This window comes from Aotus nancymaae, unplaced genomic scaffold, assembly GCF_030222135.1.
Source record: "Aotus nancymaae isolate 86718 unplaced genomic scaffold, 86718_ANA_hifiasm-v0.15.2.pri h1tg000099l, whole genome shotgun sequence".
Lineage (NCBI taxonomy): Eukaryota > Metazoa > Chordata > Mammalia > Primates > Aotidae > Aotus > Aotus nancymaae.
This window is the reverse complement of record NW_026988514.1, coordinates 8,585,978-8,602,550: the sequence shown is the minus strand read 5'-3', so window position 1 is coordinate 8,602,550 and position 16,573 is coordinate 8,585,978. Positions and strand designations below refer to the sequence as shown.

The 16,573-nt window shown below is 43.9% G+C and overlaps 1 protein-coding gene across 3 annotated transcripts in view; it reads right to left on the bottom strand.

Moving 5' to 3' along the window:
- The window catches only part of ARHGAP22 (Rho GTPase activating protein 22), a 224,306-nt gene that overhangs the window by 156,304 nt on the left and 51,429 nt on the right, over nucleotides 1-16,573 (bottom strand). The window contains exon 1 of one of the 3 annotated variants that reach the window (XM_021672240.2): nucleotides 951-1,261. The exons of the other annotated variants lie outside the window; for them this stretch is intronic. Coding sequence (XP_021527915.1) covers nucleotides 951-984 — 34 coding nt within the window. The 5' untranslated portion in view covers nucleotides 985-1,261. Of the gene's footprint in view, nucleotides 1-950; nucleotides 1,262-16,573 lie in introns of those variants that run through there. 3 annotated transcript variants of the gene reach the window in all.

Here is a 16,573-nt window from a genome sequence, read left to right as displayed (position 1 = left end):
CGCAGTGTGCTAATAAGATGGGTGCTTTCCCTGTGAATCTACAGGAGGCTGGAGGCCCCCTGCCACAAACGCCTGGTGAGACACAAACTGTTTCTAAGCTCCCAGGCAGATGCTCCATCCACCTTCAAAAACCCATTCTCCATTGCTTACAAAAGAAACTCAGCCTTCTCAAATACTGGCCACCTGAAAAGACACATTCTGTATCTTAAAAGACAGATGTTCTTATTTAAAATGACACTTTCCCTGGCCAAGAAGTTGTCCATGGAGATGCTGTCTTTAGCCCCATACAGTGGCCGAGTCTTCAGGTCACCGTGCTGGGATGCTGGCTGGACACAGGCTGGCAAGCCCAGTCCTGGACTCTCCTGGCCCTCATCTCTTACTGGTCTGACTCTGCTCTCCCATCCACCCATCCTGGCCCCAGGCCCTGCAGCTTTCTGGGTGTTCTCCTGGCAGGAAAGCCTGCCTGCTCCAGGCCTGCTTGAGGAAATGCTGCCTGCAGAGCAGTGGGAATGAAGACCCTCGCTTGCACACAGCTGTTTCTAGAAGTCAGGGCATTGCCTTCCCTGGTAAGGGCTGCTTCTGCTTTGGCCACAGGGCAAATCCTGGGCATTTCCTTTAAAGTAAAGAAGCAAAGTTTCCTTAAAGTTGCCACCAAGTCGTGTGGTGCGACCGAGGGACTTTGTAAAATGTGGAACGTGGGACGAAGTCTGCACACCCACTAGGGAACTAAGCCGGCCACCGCCCTTTTGCAACCTCAGGTCGGGTCTGCACGCAGCCCGGGAGTTTCACGAGGAAGGACACTTCCTCAGGAGGATGCTCACCATTCAGCGGCAATGGTCCCAGAACGCCCGCCCCAAGTGACACACGGTGTGACAGCTGGCCAAGTGTTCGCGCACGTTTGCCAAGAGGTACATGCGGTGCCCAGAGAAACCCCAGAAAGTTGGACTTACCCCTCCTGGCATGCCTGATCTTTGGGCTCAGCATGTTCCTGCAGCCTCCCGGCCAGCCCCGCGGGGCCGATCATGCTGTCATCCACTTGCCTTTGCTCGTCCTCACGCCCAGTCGCCCCTCATGCCCAGCTCACTCGGGCCCCCTTGGCTGCTGGTGTCACTTGCCAGGCTCCCTGGGCTCCCTCTCCTGGCTCCGGACTGACGGCTCGCCTTGGACTACATAAACCTTGATGCATTATTTATCCATCCCAGAATTAATTCCCATCCAAGCTGACCATTAAAGCCTCAGTAATCACTGCTGATCAATCACTGGACCAGGGCGGGGCAGTCCCTCCGCCTGGCCTGAGCGCACGCGTGGCTGTCCAAGCCCGGCGCGAGGGGGCGGGGCCGGGCCGAGGGGGCGGGGCCGAGAGGGGCAGGGCCAGCTGGAGACGCGGGGCGCGGTCCTGGCTCGGGAGCGCGTACTGGGGTTCTAGCCGTCCTCTGCAGAGGACTCCTCTGCTGAGGATAGAGGAAAAGCGCCCGGCTGCTGCCGCCGCCTGAGACCACACTCCTTGCCAAGGCCCGGGTGGGAGAGCGCTTTGGTGAGACGGTGGCCAAGACCCCTCCAGGGCCCAGCCCAAGGGGACCCACTTATGAGCTCTCTGTTTGAAGTGTTGAAAGTCAGGTGTGTCTGGGAAGGAGCTAGCAGCCCGGCAGTGTTATCTCCTCAGGAGACTCCCAGCAGGAAGATGCCTGCTAGGGATACTATTTATGCCTCCTTAGTAAGGTGACAGGAATAAGGGGGCAGGAAGCACTTAGTTCAGGGCTGTGCACACAGGAGGATCTGAAAAGAATAGTGAATCTCTGCTCAATGCCATATTTCTGTTTGATGCTGGCATAATTTTGAAGGGTGCGTACTGGGGCTTTGTGAGGAGGGGAATCCAGCCTCAAGATGCTAATAATTACCCAAGGAATGCAATCATAACAATATCTATCATTTATTAGGCACCTACTATGTGTCAGGCACTGAGGCTGGTGCTTTACATTCAACATCTCATGTAACCCTCAAACTCCTGAGGCAAGTGCTATCATCATCGCTTTCAAATCTGGAAAACAAGGCACAGCAAGGTTGAATCACTTGCCCAAAGTCACATGGTACCAGGCAGCAGGGTGGGCACTGGAACCCAGAGCTGTGTCCACAGCTTCTGCTGCTCTGTGATACCAGCCTCTCCACCCTATTCCTCTCACTGCATAGTAACTGCTCCTGGCTTGAGCCCCTGCTGAACTTGCTGAATGGTGAGCTACCTCTGTGCCCCTGATAAACACCCCTTTTATCCTCTTAGGCATCTGAGCTTGGGGCTATTTGGGCCTGAAGACTGTGTGACCCTTTCAGTAACTGGTAAGGAGGGATTTAAACAATGCCCTCCCCTGCTTGGATGGCCATGCCCTCCCCCTGACCCTCCACACCCCCTGGAATGCCCCATGTCCATGGATCCCTAAGTGTCCTATTGCTGTGTAATCAACTTTAGCAGCTGGAGAGGGAGAGGGCCCACCGGGAGATCACTGTGGCGGTCCTCCCTAGGGAAGAGAATGTGTGCCCTGTGGAGAGGGGAGGGCTGCAGAGCAAGGCGGAAGACTCACCAGGATGTGGTGAGCCGCATGGCCAAGCTGGTGGGAGAAGGCAGAGTCAAAGCTCTCTTACTCAGCATCAGGTCACTCGTTCTGGTCTTCAGCTGCTCCTCAGCGGGATGAGTGGGTATCTTGGCATAACATTCCAGGTCTTTCATGGTAGCATCCTTGGCCTCCTCTCTGACCTATCTCTTGCTGATGTTCTATACTGCCATACGCACATACAGCGCCTGCTCCTGCGTGCCCCAGTGACTTTGCACATGCCCCTGCTCCTGTGTATTCCTGTTTTTGCATGTCCAGCCCCCGCTCTCATGTGACTCTGTGTCTTTGCACGTGTAGCTGCGTCTTTGCAAGTGTAGCTCCCTCTCTCTGGAATGCCCTTCCTCATTGCCTTGTCCCTCTTTGGGCACTTCCCTAGTGAAACTTTCCTGATTCCAACAGCAGAAGGAGCCACTAAACACTTCCCCTAGGCCCTTATCTGTGTCCCTAGACTGCCCCTCTTTTACGCCCTCACTGAGCCCCAGGCCGACTCGGGCCAGAAACCTCACAGGAAATACTGGCTAGATGCACAGATCCAAGAAACACCGCTGAATGACAGAATTGACCTCCTTTTTCTTTAAGGCCAGGAACAAGCCCTGGTTGGGACAGAGGCCACCCAGGAGGAGTGGGGAGAATATCAAGCTAGAAAATCTTATGTCGACACCAGGGTCACAGGGCAAGTCCTGTGGCCTGCGACAATGTCTTGAGCAATCAGGAAGCCATTTGTGAGTAATGCAGCCTGGACCAGTTTCTCCAAATGAGGCAAGGAAAGGCCCTGAGACTTAGTCTGGGTCCACTCACACTTGTTTTGGTTAAGAAACCACCTCCAGGCGCTTTTCCTGTGCAGCTGTTTTCCCTGCTGACATTAAGTCACTGCATTCACTCGCCTGCTTTTCTGGGGATCAGAATTGGAAGTGGACAAAACCACAGGCTCTGGGCTTATGCCCAGAAGTCAGGCTGAGAAAAGGGCAGGAGCTGATCTGGATTCTGCATGTGAGAAGGCTGGGGGAGTGGGGCGGGTGGGCAAAGTAGCTCTTTTCTTCTCTCCGCCCTAAGACTGTGCTCCCAGTACTTCCTGAGATGAAGGGTCCACAGAGGCAGGAATTGTAGCCCCTCCATCCTGAAGTTTACCAACCCTGATCCGCAGGAAGCTAGGAGCCTCCCCTTCCTCTGAGGTGACTTGTGGGAGGAAGGAGTGGGGACACGGGCAGGGCAAGGGGATCTGTTGAACATGTGACCTCCTATAAGCTTTTATTTGAAGAACCAGCCCCACTCTTCTCACTTATAAGTGGGACACCAAGACCAAGGAGTAAGAAATACAGGTCTAGTTTAGCAATAGAGACAGTGATATGCCTCCTTCCCCACCGCGCTGTGCCTGCCTGCATGGTGCTGCCCCTCTCCGGCAGTGGTACTGGGTCTGCCTTCACCTGGTTTCCTGCCTTGAATCATTCAGCATTTTCTAAGGGCTGTTCAGGGACAGGAGCTAACAGGTATGTGGAGAGTACACTGAATGGACAGAACTCTCCAGAAGGCATCTACTGAAAGGCGCATCTCTTGGTGTGATGGCTGCCAATCAACATCAACTGACCCAGAGCCAGGATGCCCTCAAAATAGTAGTTCTAAACCTTGGCTGCACATTAGGGAGCTCTGACAGTGCATTCCCATGTCCCATCCCCAATGGCTCTGATTTAACTAGTCTGGAGTGTTCATTGTCATTGGGAGTTGTAAAAGCTCCTCTAGGGATTCGGCCAGGGTTGAGAACCACAGCCTTAGAAGACAACTGCACATGGGGCTGCCAGAGGTGGTGGTTGCTGGCTGCTATCCTAAGGGAGATTCTTCTCAGGGAGAGGCACATCTGCCAATAAATCTTCTGGTCAGAAAGTGGAAAGGGCATCTGTACCAAGCCCCAACTTGAGACAACTCCACGCAGAGCCACAGGTGTTGTTGGGTAGTCTGTGCACTGCACAAAGGTGTCCGGCAGGGGGAGGTGGGGAGGCTGAATTTGGGCTCCATCGGCAAAGCCTTGTGTTCTGGCACAGGGAGGTGGGGAGGTGTGCAGCTAGAAGGGGGAGCTTTCCTCTAATTTGCACAAAGGTAACATATAGATAGCAGAGCCTTGCTTCCTCTGTTCCAGAAGCTGCAGGGAGGACCAGAGTAAACCCTTCTGGAGGTAGAGGGGAGAAATAATGCTACTCTAGCTTTGTGAAGCCTGCCCAGGGGTCACCAGCACCTGGGTCCCCAGCCTGCCTGCTTAGAGCACTCTGTTCCTGCTGCCAGGAGGCCAATGCCCCCAGCTCCCTTGCATGTCACTCAGGGTCTTCATGGGCAGCTCCCACCTCATACTTCGGTTTCTCCTTCTGTCTATCCCAGTGGTGGGCTGGACCAGCTGGAGTGTACCAATGACATGAGAACTGATTGTTAAATTCTCAGGAGTTTTGTAAGCCAGTTGTTTAACAAGAACATTATTAGAAACTAATGTATATAAACTCATAATTAAATACACTATTTAAAACAAAGGTACTTGTTAGTATTAAAAACTCATCATTTCCAAATCATTTTACTGCATTCTATTATTCTTAAGGTAATTGACATCTATTGTTTCTACATGGTGGATAATATATATTATTGGGTTGCTGCCATGCATCCCTTCTCAACTCTAATGTTCAGTGACATCATGCTGGTAGTTTGAAACTGAATGCTGTGGGAGTATTTACACCAAGAAAACCAGCAAATGCAATACATCAGAGCTTAAATGATTTGTTTTGTTTTTCATTCTACAGAGCTGGCTGTTAAGCATTTGCCAGCACACCACTGGCCCATTTCTACCACAATCACTTTGTCTGCCCCAGTCACTGTAGACTCCCTGTTCTAGGCAGAAGATGCCAGCTCTCTACCCAGATCTGTTCTCCCCTTCTTCCTGAGAATACACAGATGTTCTACATTTCTAGCCTCCTTGCAGTTAGGTGTGACTGCATCCTGGCCATTATACATGAGCAGAAGTGATGTGGTTACTTCTAGGTCTGGCTTCTAGGACCCCTTCTCTTGTCATCCTTCTAAGCTTATTTCTCTTTTCTGGGTGACTGGGATAGTATCACTTTGGAATTCCCATGTAGAAGATGGTAGAGTCCCTGCAATCTGGGGTCCTGAGTGACTGCATGGAGCCAAGCCCTCACTGTCAACCTGGAAACATCTTGAGAAAAATAGAAATTAACTTCTACTATATTGAGCCATTGCATCGTTGGTCCTCTTCTTACTATAGCCAACATTCTCACTGGTTACACACTCCACTCTGCCTGCCCTTCTTCGCCTCTTGAACTTTGATGCATTCCTCTAGACCCTGTTCCAGCAGCACCTCCCCGCTCAGTGCTCTATGGTTAGAGTTCAGCACCTTTAACATCTCCCATATCAGCCATGCCCAAGGCCACGGGGACCTTCTGCAAGGCTTGTTACGAGATCTTTAGAGGAGTATGAGCTTTTCCTGCCCCTTCGCCCATAATTTACATATCATCTATATACAGAACCTATCATATGCTGAATTAAAAAATACTTTTCCTAGATTTTTAAATTTGGAAACTGTATGGGATTCATCAAAGATGAACTTTTGTGCCAATTTGGTGGCCTTGCCCTGCTTGTACTGTAAGCCTGTCCTTGGTCATCTCGCCGTTGGGCACTTGGGTGCTATGGGCTGCTCTGTCATAGTGGGCATGGCCTTTCTCCCCACCCACTGTTCTTGGCTTCAGCTCTGCTGTCTTGGGCCTGACATCTGTCTCTTCCCTTTGACTCCACATCTCTGTTCCTTCCCCTTGGCTTTTAATTTCAGTTTTGCTCACACTCTGTGGTCCATGGCAAACCCAGGACCCCAGAAGGGGTCTAAAGCCTGGACTTCTACCTTGCTGGGGTCTTTGTTGTCTTGGGACCATAGAGAGAAGGACAAAGGCACAGAATTAGGCACTGGGAAACCACCCAGACGTACCAGGCCAGAGCAAGAGAGCTCAGACCGGAGCACAGAGGCTTTGCTTGGAAAGCCCCTGGATTGTGACCTGTATGCTTGGTGTGATTTCTAGAGTCCTTCAGCCCTGGTCTGGGAGAAAGGTGGCTTAGGGGCACTGAGTTTGCTCAGGCACCATAACCATAGCCTTTTATTTCAACCTTGGTCGTAGCCCTTGTCATACATCACCTTTAATGTTGCAGCAGCTAAGTCAGAGGATGCCTAGTGTGTGCTGAATGGATGAATGAGTGGTGCCTCAGCTGGGTTCCAGTGATAGATGCTGAGATAAGAGTTTTTTGTTAGGGATTAACAATTTGCTCAGAAAAAGAGAGAAGCAGGGGCAGGGAGTATCAGAGCACACTGCAAACCTTACAGTATTTCTGCCAGCCTAACTAGAGCTCTGAGCAGATGACCCATTGGAGGGGTCTGGCTTTGGGCAGAGGTGGCCAGGACTGTACTATGTGGCCTCGTGCAGTCATTGCTTGGGAGCCACCCAAGAAGAGAGTGAAGTTGGCTGGAAAGCTGAGGCTCACCCTAAAAGAGCGAACATTTAGCAGCTGTCAGCTGACTCTACTCCTGCAGTTGGGCAGTGAGTCCTTTTTGGGAGCAGGCTCATAGTGGCTCAGTTCCATGCCTACTGCACTTGGGCTTTAGAGCTTGCAGACTCAATTTTAAGCCTCTGTAAATGTTGGATTCAGGAAAACACTACTCATCTAAGACTCTTTGATCCACTTGGACAACTGTCTGGGCTCTCCCTTGAATTGAGCTGCTTTCAGATAAAGAATTTATTCAGCTGTAAAGTCTGTGGGTTTCTCACAAGGGGAAGCTTCTATTAGAGTGGGTGTGGAACTGACAGTAGCACAGGCCCTGCCCATGAGTGCTGAGTGCTCACAGGGTACCTCAGTAATTGGCTTCGGGAGGACCCCGGCCCACCAGGCCTGATATCCTGGGCTAGGCAGGGTCCCTGCTTCCAGGAGGCAGAGGCTGAGATCAAAGAGTGAAATGTGTCCTCACTATATGGCAGGCCTGTTTCTGGGTCCTGGGAACATGATGCACTGAGATTCCCAAAAGCTGCCACTCTTTCTAGAAAAGAAGGGCAGGGTCACTGCCAATATCAGCTGCCCAGGCTCCAAAGGCACCCCCTGCCCTTCCACAACAAGGGACCAACAAGGAAGTGAGTCTGAAATGATTCCCTTCCCTGAAACTTAGATAGAATCAGATTTTAGAAAATGATGAATCACCATTTTGATCAGCTTTGCATTATTGAAAATCAAGCCTTCTCCCTTGTGAAAACAGCTGCTTGCTGTGTTAAGGCAGGGATTGGAACAGATGGAAAGAGTGGAAATTTCCCAGGCACCTTCTCTCATTGCTCACACCTCTTACCACAGTCAAATTCCTCCCTGCCCCTCTCTTCCAAGCAGATGCTGCAACCCTGACCCTTCCTGTAACTTCCTTCTGCTTTTCTATCCATTTTCCCTCCTTTTGCATCTTTAATCCCTCCCTTACTGGTGCTTTTTTCCAAGTTGACAAACTCCCTCAAGTCTTTCCTGCTCTCAAGATTATGCCTCCTCTTCACCTCATCTGTTATAGTGGAATGGAACTTGTTTTTTGGCTGTACCATATCTAGGCCCTCCCTGTTTTGGAGAAATTTCCCATCTCCCTCTTTGGAAGCTGCAAGGATGGATCTGCTCTATCTCTGGCAGGCAGTTGGATGTGGCCATGTGACTGAGGCTCAGCTGAGCAGATGACCCTGCCTGGGTTTTGAATCTCATCTTAAGTGTGACCCAGAGATGGACAGAGTCGACTTCTCAGCACTGGTGGCAGGGATGACACCTGCTGTGATGATGAGGCTTTTCCACACGTGGCGTTCTGCAGGAGTGTCCTGCCCAGGCTCTTCCTGCAAGAAGACTATACTCATGCTTCTTGCTTTTAGGTTCTCTGGAGCCACTAGCATTCTGTCAACCTTCCAACCTGGTCCTCCAGCTTCCAAAGGATTTTTCCAAAAATTCTCTTTTCTGGCTTTAGCTGGTTTGGATTGCCTTTCTGTGATGCATAACCCACAGAATTCTAACTGATGCCCACATCATGCCTCTCTGTCATGTTCCCCATTCCTCTTCTCCTCTCTCACTTCCTAATCCTTTGAAATTGGCACAGATGGTGAAGTCTCCCACTTGTCCATTCTCTCACTGATGGCATTTCCTTCTCTATTTCTCCAGTTACGCTGTCAACCTCAACACTGCATGTCTCAGGCTGAAAACCACAGGCCATCCTTCCAAATGCTGAGCTTTCGGTTAGGACTGAGTAATCTCAACTCACCAGAAGGTGCTGCTGGATGAGGCACTCCAACCTCTGACCAACACTTCTTTTCTTCCAACCTTTATTTTGTCCTCATCCATTTCAAAATCCAGCTCCCATCTCAGTGTACACCTTTGGCCTTTGTGAGAATCTCATGCACATGTGCTGCCCTGCTTTAGAAAGACCTCAGTGACTCTTCTTTTAAGGCTCCCTTGCCCATCACAGTCCTCTCAATGGAGCAGTTTATACTCGTCATCATGTTATGGCCTCAGTAACCACTACCACTGTCATACGACAGAAACTGTTTTCTTGCAGGTCACTAATGAGCATCTAGCTGCCAAATACCCTCATTACTCATCTATCTCAGTTAATAAAAGACAATCATGGGCTTTACAGTTTAGTAGGAAGATGGTCAGTTCAATGAATCCTTGGTTTGAATTTCTTAAACCAAGAATTCTTCATGGACTGTACCCACTCACCGTATCAGTTGATCTTCTTAATTAATGGACCATTATTGGAATCATATAGAAGGAAACTTAAGCCAAACCCAAGTTTCCAGTCTTACTAATTCTTAGACCTAGGTCAGCCTTCATGGTGCCATGCCCTGGTGGCACATGACAGAAATACATCTAAGTGGAGAAGTTTAGAAGGGAACTGGATGTAAAACTATGCTGTTTAGAGGAGAATCTTGGCTGGGAATATAACTTTTATAGACCACTGAAAAGAATGAAGGAAAACAAAGAAAAATAGAGAGGCCAGGATCAAACTCTGAGAACCTCCAACATCTAGGAATTGTTAGAAGGAGGATGAAAGTTTACTTAAGGAAGTGCTATGGTTTGAATGTCCCCTCAAAAACTCATGCTGAAATTTAATTGCCATTTTCAAGGTATTAAGATGTAAGTCTTTTAAGAGGTGACCAGGCCATAAGGACTCTGCCCTCATGAATGGATTAATGTCATGATTGTGAGATTGGATTGTTTCAAAAGCTGGGTTGACATTCTCTTGCATACTCTCTCTTGCCCTCACTTGCCCTTCTGTCTTCTGCCTGGGGCTGACATAGCGTGAAGGCCCTCACCAGATGCTGGTGCCATGCTCTTGGGCTTCCCATCTTCCAGAACTGTGAGCCAAATACATTTATGTTCATTATAAATTACTCAGGCTATAGTATTCTGTTATAGCAGCATAAAATGGACTAAGATGGGGAGTTAACCAAATATGGGCAGAAAGATGGGAGAAAACCCTGGGGAACATGATATCATAAAAGCTAAAACAGGTTTAGTGTTTTCAAAAGGTAGTGGCTCACTCTGTCAAATGCTGTTGAGAGGGTTAGACAGTTGAGAAGAGGACAGTACTTACTGAATTTGGCAAAGGAGAGTTGTTGACAACCTTAACAAGAGTAGCTTCATTGTAGGAGTGGAGTAGGATGCCAAACTGAAGTGGATTAAAAAAATGACTGGTGAATTCCAATTCCTGGAACATTATGGATTACATGTTCTCCAAATCCCCTCATGAAAACCCCCCCATACTCAACCGGCTAAATATAATATATAATACAGAGCACTCATTTTTAAAATAAATAGCTGAGGAAAAGTGAAAATGGCAGAGTAAGACATTTCAAAAGTCTGTCTCCTGTAGCAGCAGCAACAACCACAAAACTGACAAATCAGTGTTGTGGAACTCCAGAAACTAACCAACAGCTTTCATCAGCCAGGAGAATGCTTAATCAGGAAAACCCAGCTGAGTTTCAGTAAGAACAGCAAGGTTTGTTGCATTTTAACTTATCCTAGTCCCATTCCAACTTTCCAATTAGCAAGAGTCTTGCAAACGACAGCCCTGGTGGTATCATTACTGTAGGAAGCACAATGGACTTCATTTGCAAATAACTAAAATCATTTGTTTTGACTTGCTTGGTAGTTACCTAAAAGCTGGTTCAAAGGCTTGTCTTCATCTCATTTAAACCCAGAATTCTTCCAATGCTAAAGCAGATATCTGCAGAATTTTGTCAAAAACATTTAGAAGAAAATGTTTTACTCACTGCTGCCTCAGACAATGGATAATAGTTGGGGCAAAAAATAGACTAACCCAAAGCTTTGAAGAAAAGGCTGGTAAACAAGATTCTTTGAAGAGTAAGGACTTTGAAAAGCTCCAGCATATACATAAACATGCCAGAGTTGTGTGCATGCTCAGTAAAGACCCCAAAAGACCCAAAACTCTAACCTAAGGCCAAGCTCTAGACGCTGCTCAAGCAGAAAGTGAAAGCTAAGACACAGTTGTAAACTTCTGGGCTGTGTCTTGAAGGCATGCTTCAACACACACACATACAGCAAATATATGGGAGCACCCCTTGTCCCCAGGTGTTTAAAGAAATCTCTGTCAAATCACTAACCTACTGCTAAGCTAATGAAACAAAGACTTCAATGGCCACACATGACAAAGAATACATAACTCACAAAAATTATTTCAGAAAAGTTATTAAAGAAATAAATGATGGAAACTACAACAAGCAGCAACAACAAATTCTGGAAAGAAGAGAACATCTGATCTCCAGAACTGCCATATTATACATTTCAAAGTGTCTGGTTTTCAACAGAAAATTATGGAGCATTCAAAGAAACAAAAAACTATTGTCCAGGAACAAAGCTACACAAAGTGTGGCTTTTTTTAAATGGGAAAAATAAATTAATATAACTGTCCATAATGGAGCTCAGATATTGGACTTACTAGACAAAGGCTTTAAATCAGCTATTTAAAATATATTCAAAGAGTTAGAGGAAACCATGTGCAAATAACTAAAGGTAATTGGGAGAATGATGTATCATCGAATATAGAACATTGATACAGAGAAATTACATAAAAAGACCAAACAGAGAAATTCAGGAGCTAGGATGGTACAATAGCTGAAATAAAAAATTCACTAGAGAGACTCAAGAATCTGCATATTTGAGCTAGCAGAAGAAAAAAAAATCAGTCAATGTGAAGAAGGTAAAATGAAATTATTCAGTTTGAGGAACAGAAAAAAAAATGAAAAAGATGAAGCCTAAGATACCTGTGGGATATTGTCAAGTACAAGAATACCCTGTTTTATTGAGCTCTGCTTTACTGTGTTCACTTTACTTCACTTGGCAGATATTGTATTTATTACAAATTCAAATCTGTAGCAATGCTGTGTCAAGTGAACCTATCACTGTCAATTTTCCAGTAGTATGTGCTCACTTAGTGTCTTGGTGTCAACATTTCTTAGCAATAAATTATTTTTAAATTAAATTATATACATTTTAAGCTAAATGGACTACAATATAGTGAAAATATAACTTCCATAAGCACTGGAAAACCAAACATATATGTGGCTTTCTTTTTGTGAGATCCACTTTATTGTGATGACTTGGTATTGAACCTGCAACGTCTCCTAGATATGCTTACATGTGCATAGTGGAAGTCCCAGAAGGAAAGAAAAAATAAAAAATAAAAGAGGACTATTTCAAGAAATAATAGCCACTTCCCAAATTTGATGAAAGTCATGAATCTACGTGTCACAAAAGCTCAATGAATTCCATATAGAATAAACTCAGAGAGTTGCACTAAGTCACATTATAATCAAACTGTCAAAAACTAGTGTCAAAGAAAGAATCCCAAAAGCAGATAAATGACTTGTCACACACAAAAGATCATCAATGAGATTAGCAGCTAATTTCTCATCAGAGACTAGGGAGGCCACAAGGCAATGGAGTGACATATTCAAACTGCTGAAAACCTCTCAACTGAATTCAATATTGGGTAAAACTATCCTTCAAACGTAAAAGAGCAATAAACAAAAGTTGAACAGTTAATTGCTAGCAGAGCTAACCTACAAGATCTATTAAAGTGAATCCTTCAGGTTAAATGAAAAGACAATAGACAGTAACTGAAATTCACATGAAGAAATTAAAAATAGTATTTAAGATGACCATATAGGCATATACATAATTATTAATTTTTTTGCAACTTAACTTTTTCTCATGTGATTTAAAAGACAACTGCATAAAACCATAATTATAAATCTGCATTAATAGGCCCACAATGTATACACATGTAATTGGTGATGATAATATAAATTTGGCAGGGGAGAACAGACATACACAGAAATAAAGTTTTTGTAATACTATTGATATTAAGTTGGTATTAGTCCAAACTAGAGTGTCCTAAATTAAGATATAATCTGCTGTGCACTCAACACTAGACCACTCAGATATACAAAGCAAATATTATTAGAGCTAAAGAGAGACATAGACACCAAATACAATGATAATTGTGAACTTCAATACCTCAGTCTCAGTACTGGACAGATAATTTAGACAGAAAATTAACAAAGAGACATTGGATTTAAACTGCACTTTAGGGCAAATGGATCTAACAAACATTTACAAAACAATTCATTTTACAGCTGCAGAATATATATTCTTTTCATCAGCCTGTGGAACACTGTTCAGGACATACCACGTTAGGACATAAAACAAGTCTCAAAAATGAAAAGTAATTGAAATTATTTCAAGTATCTTTTCTGATCACATTAGAATAAAACTAGAAATTGGCCAGGCACAGTGGGATCACGCCTGTAATCCCAGCACTTGGGGGGCCAAGGAAGGTGGATCATGAGGTCAGGAGTTTGAGACCAGCCTGGCCAATATGCTGAAACCTCATCTCTACTAAAAACTGCAAAAATTAGCAGGGCATGGTGGTACGCACCTGTAGTTCCAGCTACTCAGGAAGCTGAGGCAGGAGAATTTCTTGAACCCGTGAGGCAGAGGTTGCAGTGAGCCGAGATCATGCCACTGCACACCAGCCTGGGCAACAGAGTGAGACTCCATCTCAAAAAAACAAAACAAAACAAACAAAACAAAACAAAAACAAACCAAAAAAACCCAAAAAATGAAGAATAAAACTAGAAATCAATTACAAGAGGAACTTTCAAAATCATGCAAACACATGAAAACTAAACAACAAGCTCCTGACAAACCAATGGATTGTTAAAGACATTTAAAAAACTTCCTTGTAACAAATGAAAATAGAAGCACAACATATCAAAACCTATGTGATGCAACAAAGACAATATTGAGAGGAAAGTTTACAGCAAAAAATGCCTACATCAAAAAAGTAGAAAGATTTCAAATAAACCTAATAATGCATCTCAAGAATCTAGAAAAGAAAGAACAAAACGAACCAAAAATTAGTAGAAGAAAAGAAATTATAAATATCAGAGGAGAAATAAGTGCAACTGAGGTTAAAAAAACAAAATATCAACAAAATGAAAAGTTGGCTTTTGAAAAAAATAAACAGAATTGACAAATCAATAGCTAGATTAAGTATGACAAAAAGAAAGAAGACCCAAATAATATAATCAGAAACAAAAGATAAGACATTACCACTGAAACCATCTAAATACAAATGATCGTTATAGATTAATATGCATAACTATATACCAACAAATGAGAATAAATAAATTGTTTCCAAATCTAATGGAAATAAATAAATTTCTGGACACATACAACCTACCAAGATTTAACTAAGAAGAAATAGAAAACCTGAACAGACCAGATACAAGTAATGAAATTGAATCTGTCATTAAATGTCTCACATCAAAGAAAAGCCCAGGACCTAATGCAGAATTCTACCAAGCATTTAAAGAAGAAATAATACAATTATTTTTTCTTAAACTCTTCCAGAAAATTCAAGAGAAGGGAATTCTCCCAAACTCATTCTATGAGCCCAGCTATACCCTGATGCCAAAACCAGAAAAGGACACGACAACAGCAGTACTCCAGGTCAATATCTCTGACGAAAACAGATGCAAGAATCCTGAATGAAATACCAGCAAACCAATCCAGCAGCACATTAAAAAGATCATTCACCATGATCAAGTGGGATTTATCCCAGGGAGGCAAGTGTGGTTCAACATATGCAAATCAATAAATTTGATACATTAGATCAACAGAATGAAGGACAAAAGCCATTTGATCATCTCAATAGATGTAGAAAAAGCACTTGATAAAATTCAACATTCATTCACAGAAAAAATTCTCAACAAGTTAGGTACAAAAGGAATGTACCTCAACACATGACGGCTATATTTGACAAACCACAGCCTACATCCTACTGAATAGGGAAATATTGAAAGCTTTTCTTCTAGGTAATCTGGAATGAGACAAGGATGACCACTCTCAACACTGTTATTTAACATAGTACTGGAAGACTTAGGGATAAATTGGGAAAGTTATAAAGAACATCCAGGTTGCAAAGAAGAAAGTCAAATTGTTCCTCTTTGCAACTGACATGATCTTATATCTAGAAGATTCTAAAAGCCCCACCAACAACTCTTAGAACTGATAAACAAATTCAGTAAAGTTGTAGGATACAAAATCAACATACTGAAGTCTGTAGCATTTGTATACACCAACAGTGAACTGGTAGAAAAAGAAATGAAGAAAGCAATCCTGTTTACAACAGATATAGAAAAAAAATACCCAGGAATAAGTTTAACCAAGGTGGTGAAGGATCTCTACAAGGAAAACTAGAAACACTGATGAAATAAATCGTAAAGAACACAATATAGAAAGGCATCACGTATTCGAGAATTAAATAATTAATATTGTGAAAATGACAATCTTACCAAAAGCTCCCTGTGAATTCAGGGCAATTTCTGTAAAATACCAATGACATTCTTCACAGACATGGAAAAAGAAGCCCAAAATTGTATGGAACCACAGAAGACCCCAAGTAGTCAAAGCAATACTGAGCATAAAGAATAAAGCTGGAGTCATCACACTACTGAACTTAAAAATAAACTCAAAATGTTGGAAACCAAACAGCATGATACTGGCATAAAAACAGACACATAGACCAATGGCAGAGAACAGAGAGCACAGAAATAAATCCACATATTTACAGACAACTGATTTTTTACAAGGGCAGAAGAGCATACATTGGGGAAAGGACAGTCTCTTCAATAAATGATGTTGGGGGAACCTGGATATCTATGTGATCTATATGCAGATGAATGAAACTAGACTTCTTTCTCATACTATATACTAAAATCAACACAAAAAGGATTAAAGACTTAAATGTAAGACCTAAAATTATAAAACCACTAAGATAAAATATTGGGAAAATGCTTCAGGACATTGGTCTGGGCAAAGATCTTATGAAGAAGATCTCAAACACTAAGGCAACAGAATTAAAAACAGACAAATGAGATTGCATCAAATGAGAAAACTTCTGCAAAGCAAAGGAAACAACCAAAAGAATGAATAGACAACCTACAGAATGGAAAAAAATATATTTGCAAACCATTTATCTGACAAGGGATTAATATCCATTATATACAAGGAACTCAAATACCTCAAAAACAAAAGAATATCAAATAATATGATTTGCAAATGAACTGGAATGCTAATGAGCAGGCTATTCTAATGTGTGATACCCTTAAGTGTTACCTTTGATGAGTGAGAAAATAGATTTCTTTGAAGCTATGACAATACAGCTTTCTGGGCCAAAGTCCCGGGAAAGAATGAATCAATATGGTGCCTTTTAGAGCCATATTGAGCCAGGGAGCTGTATGTTTATACACCTGCTTGTGCATGTTTTTGTATAGTTTTGACAGTTTCTGATACACTGTCTTCCTATCTTATCATTGCCCATCCCAGATAGGTAGGGTAGA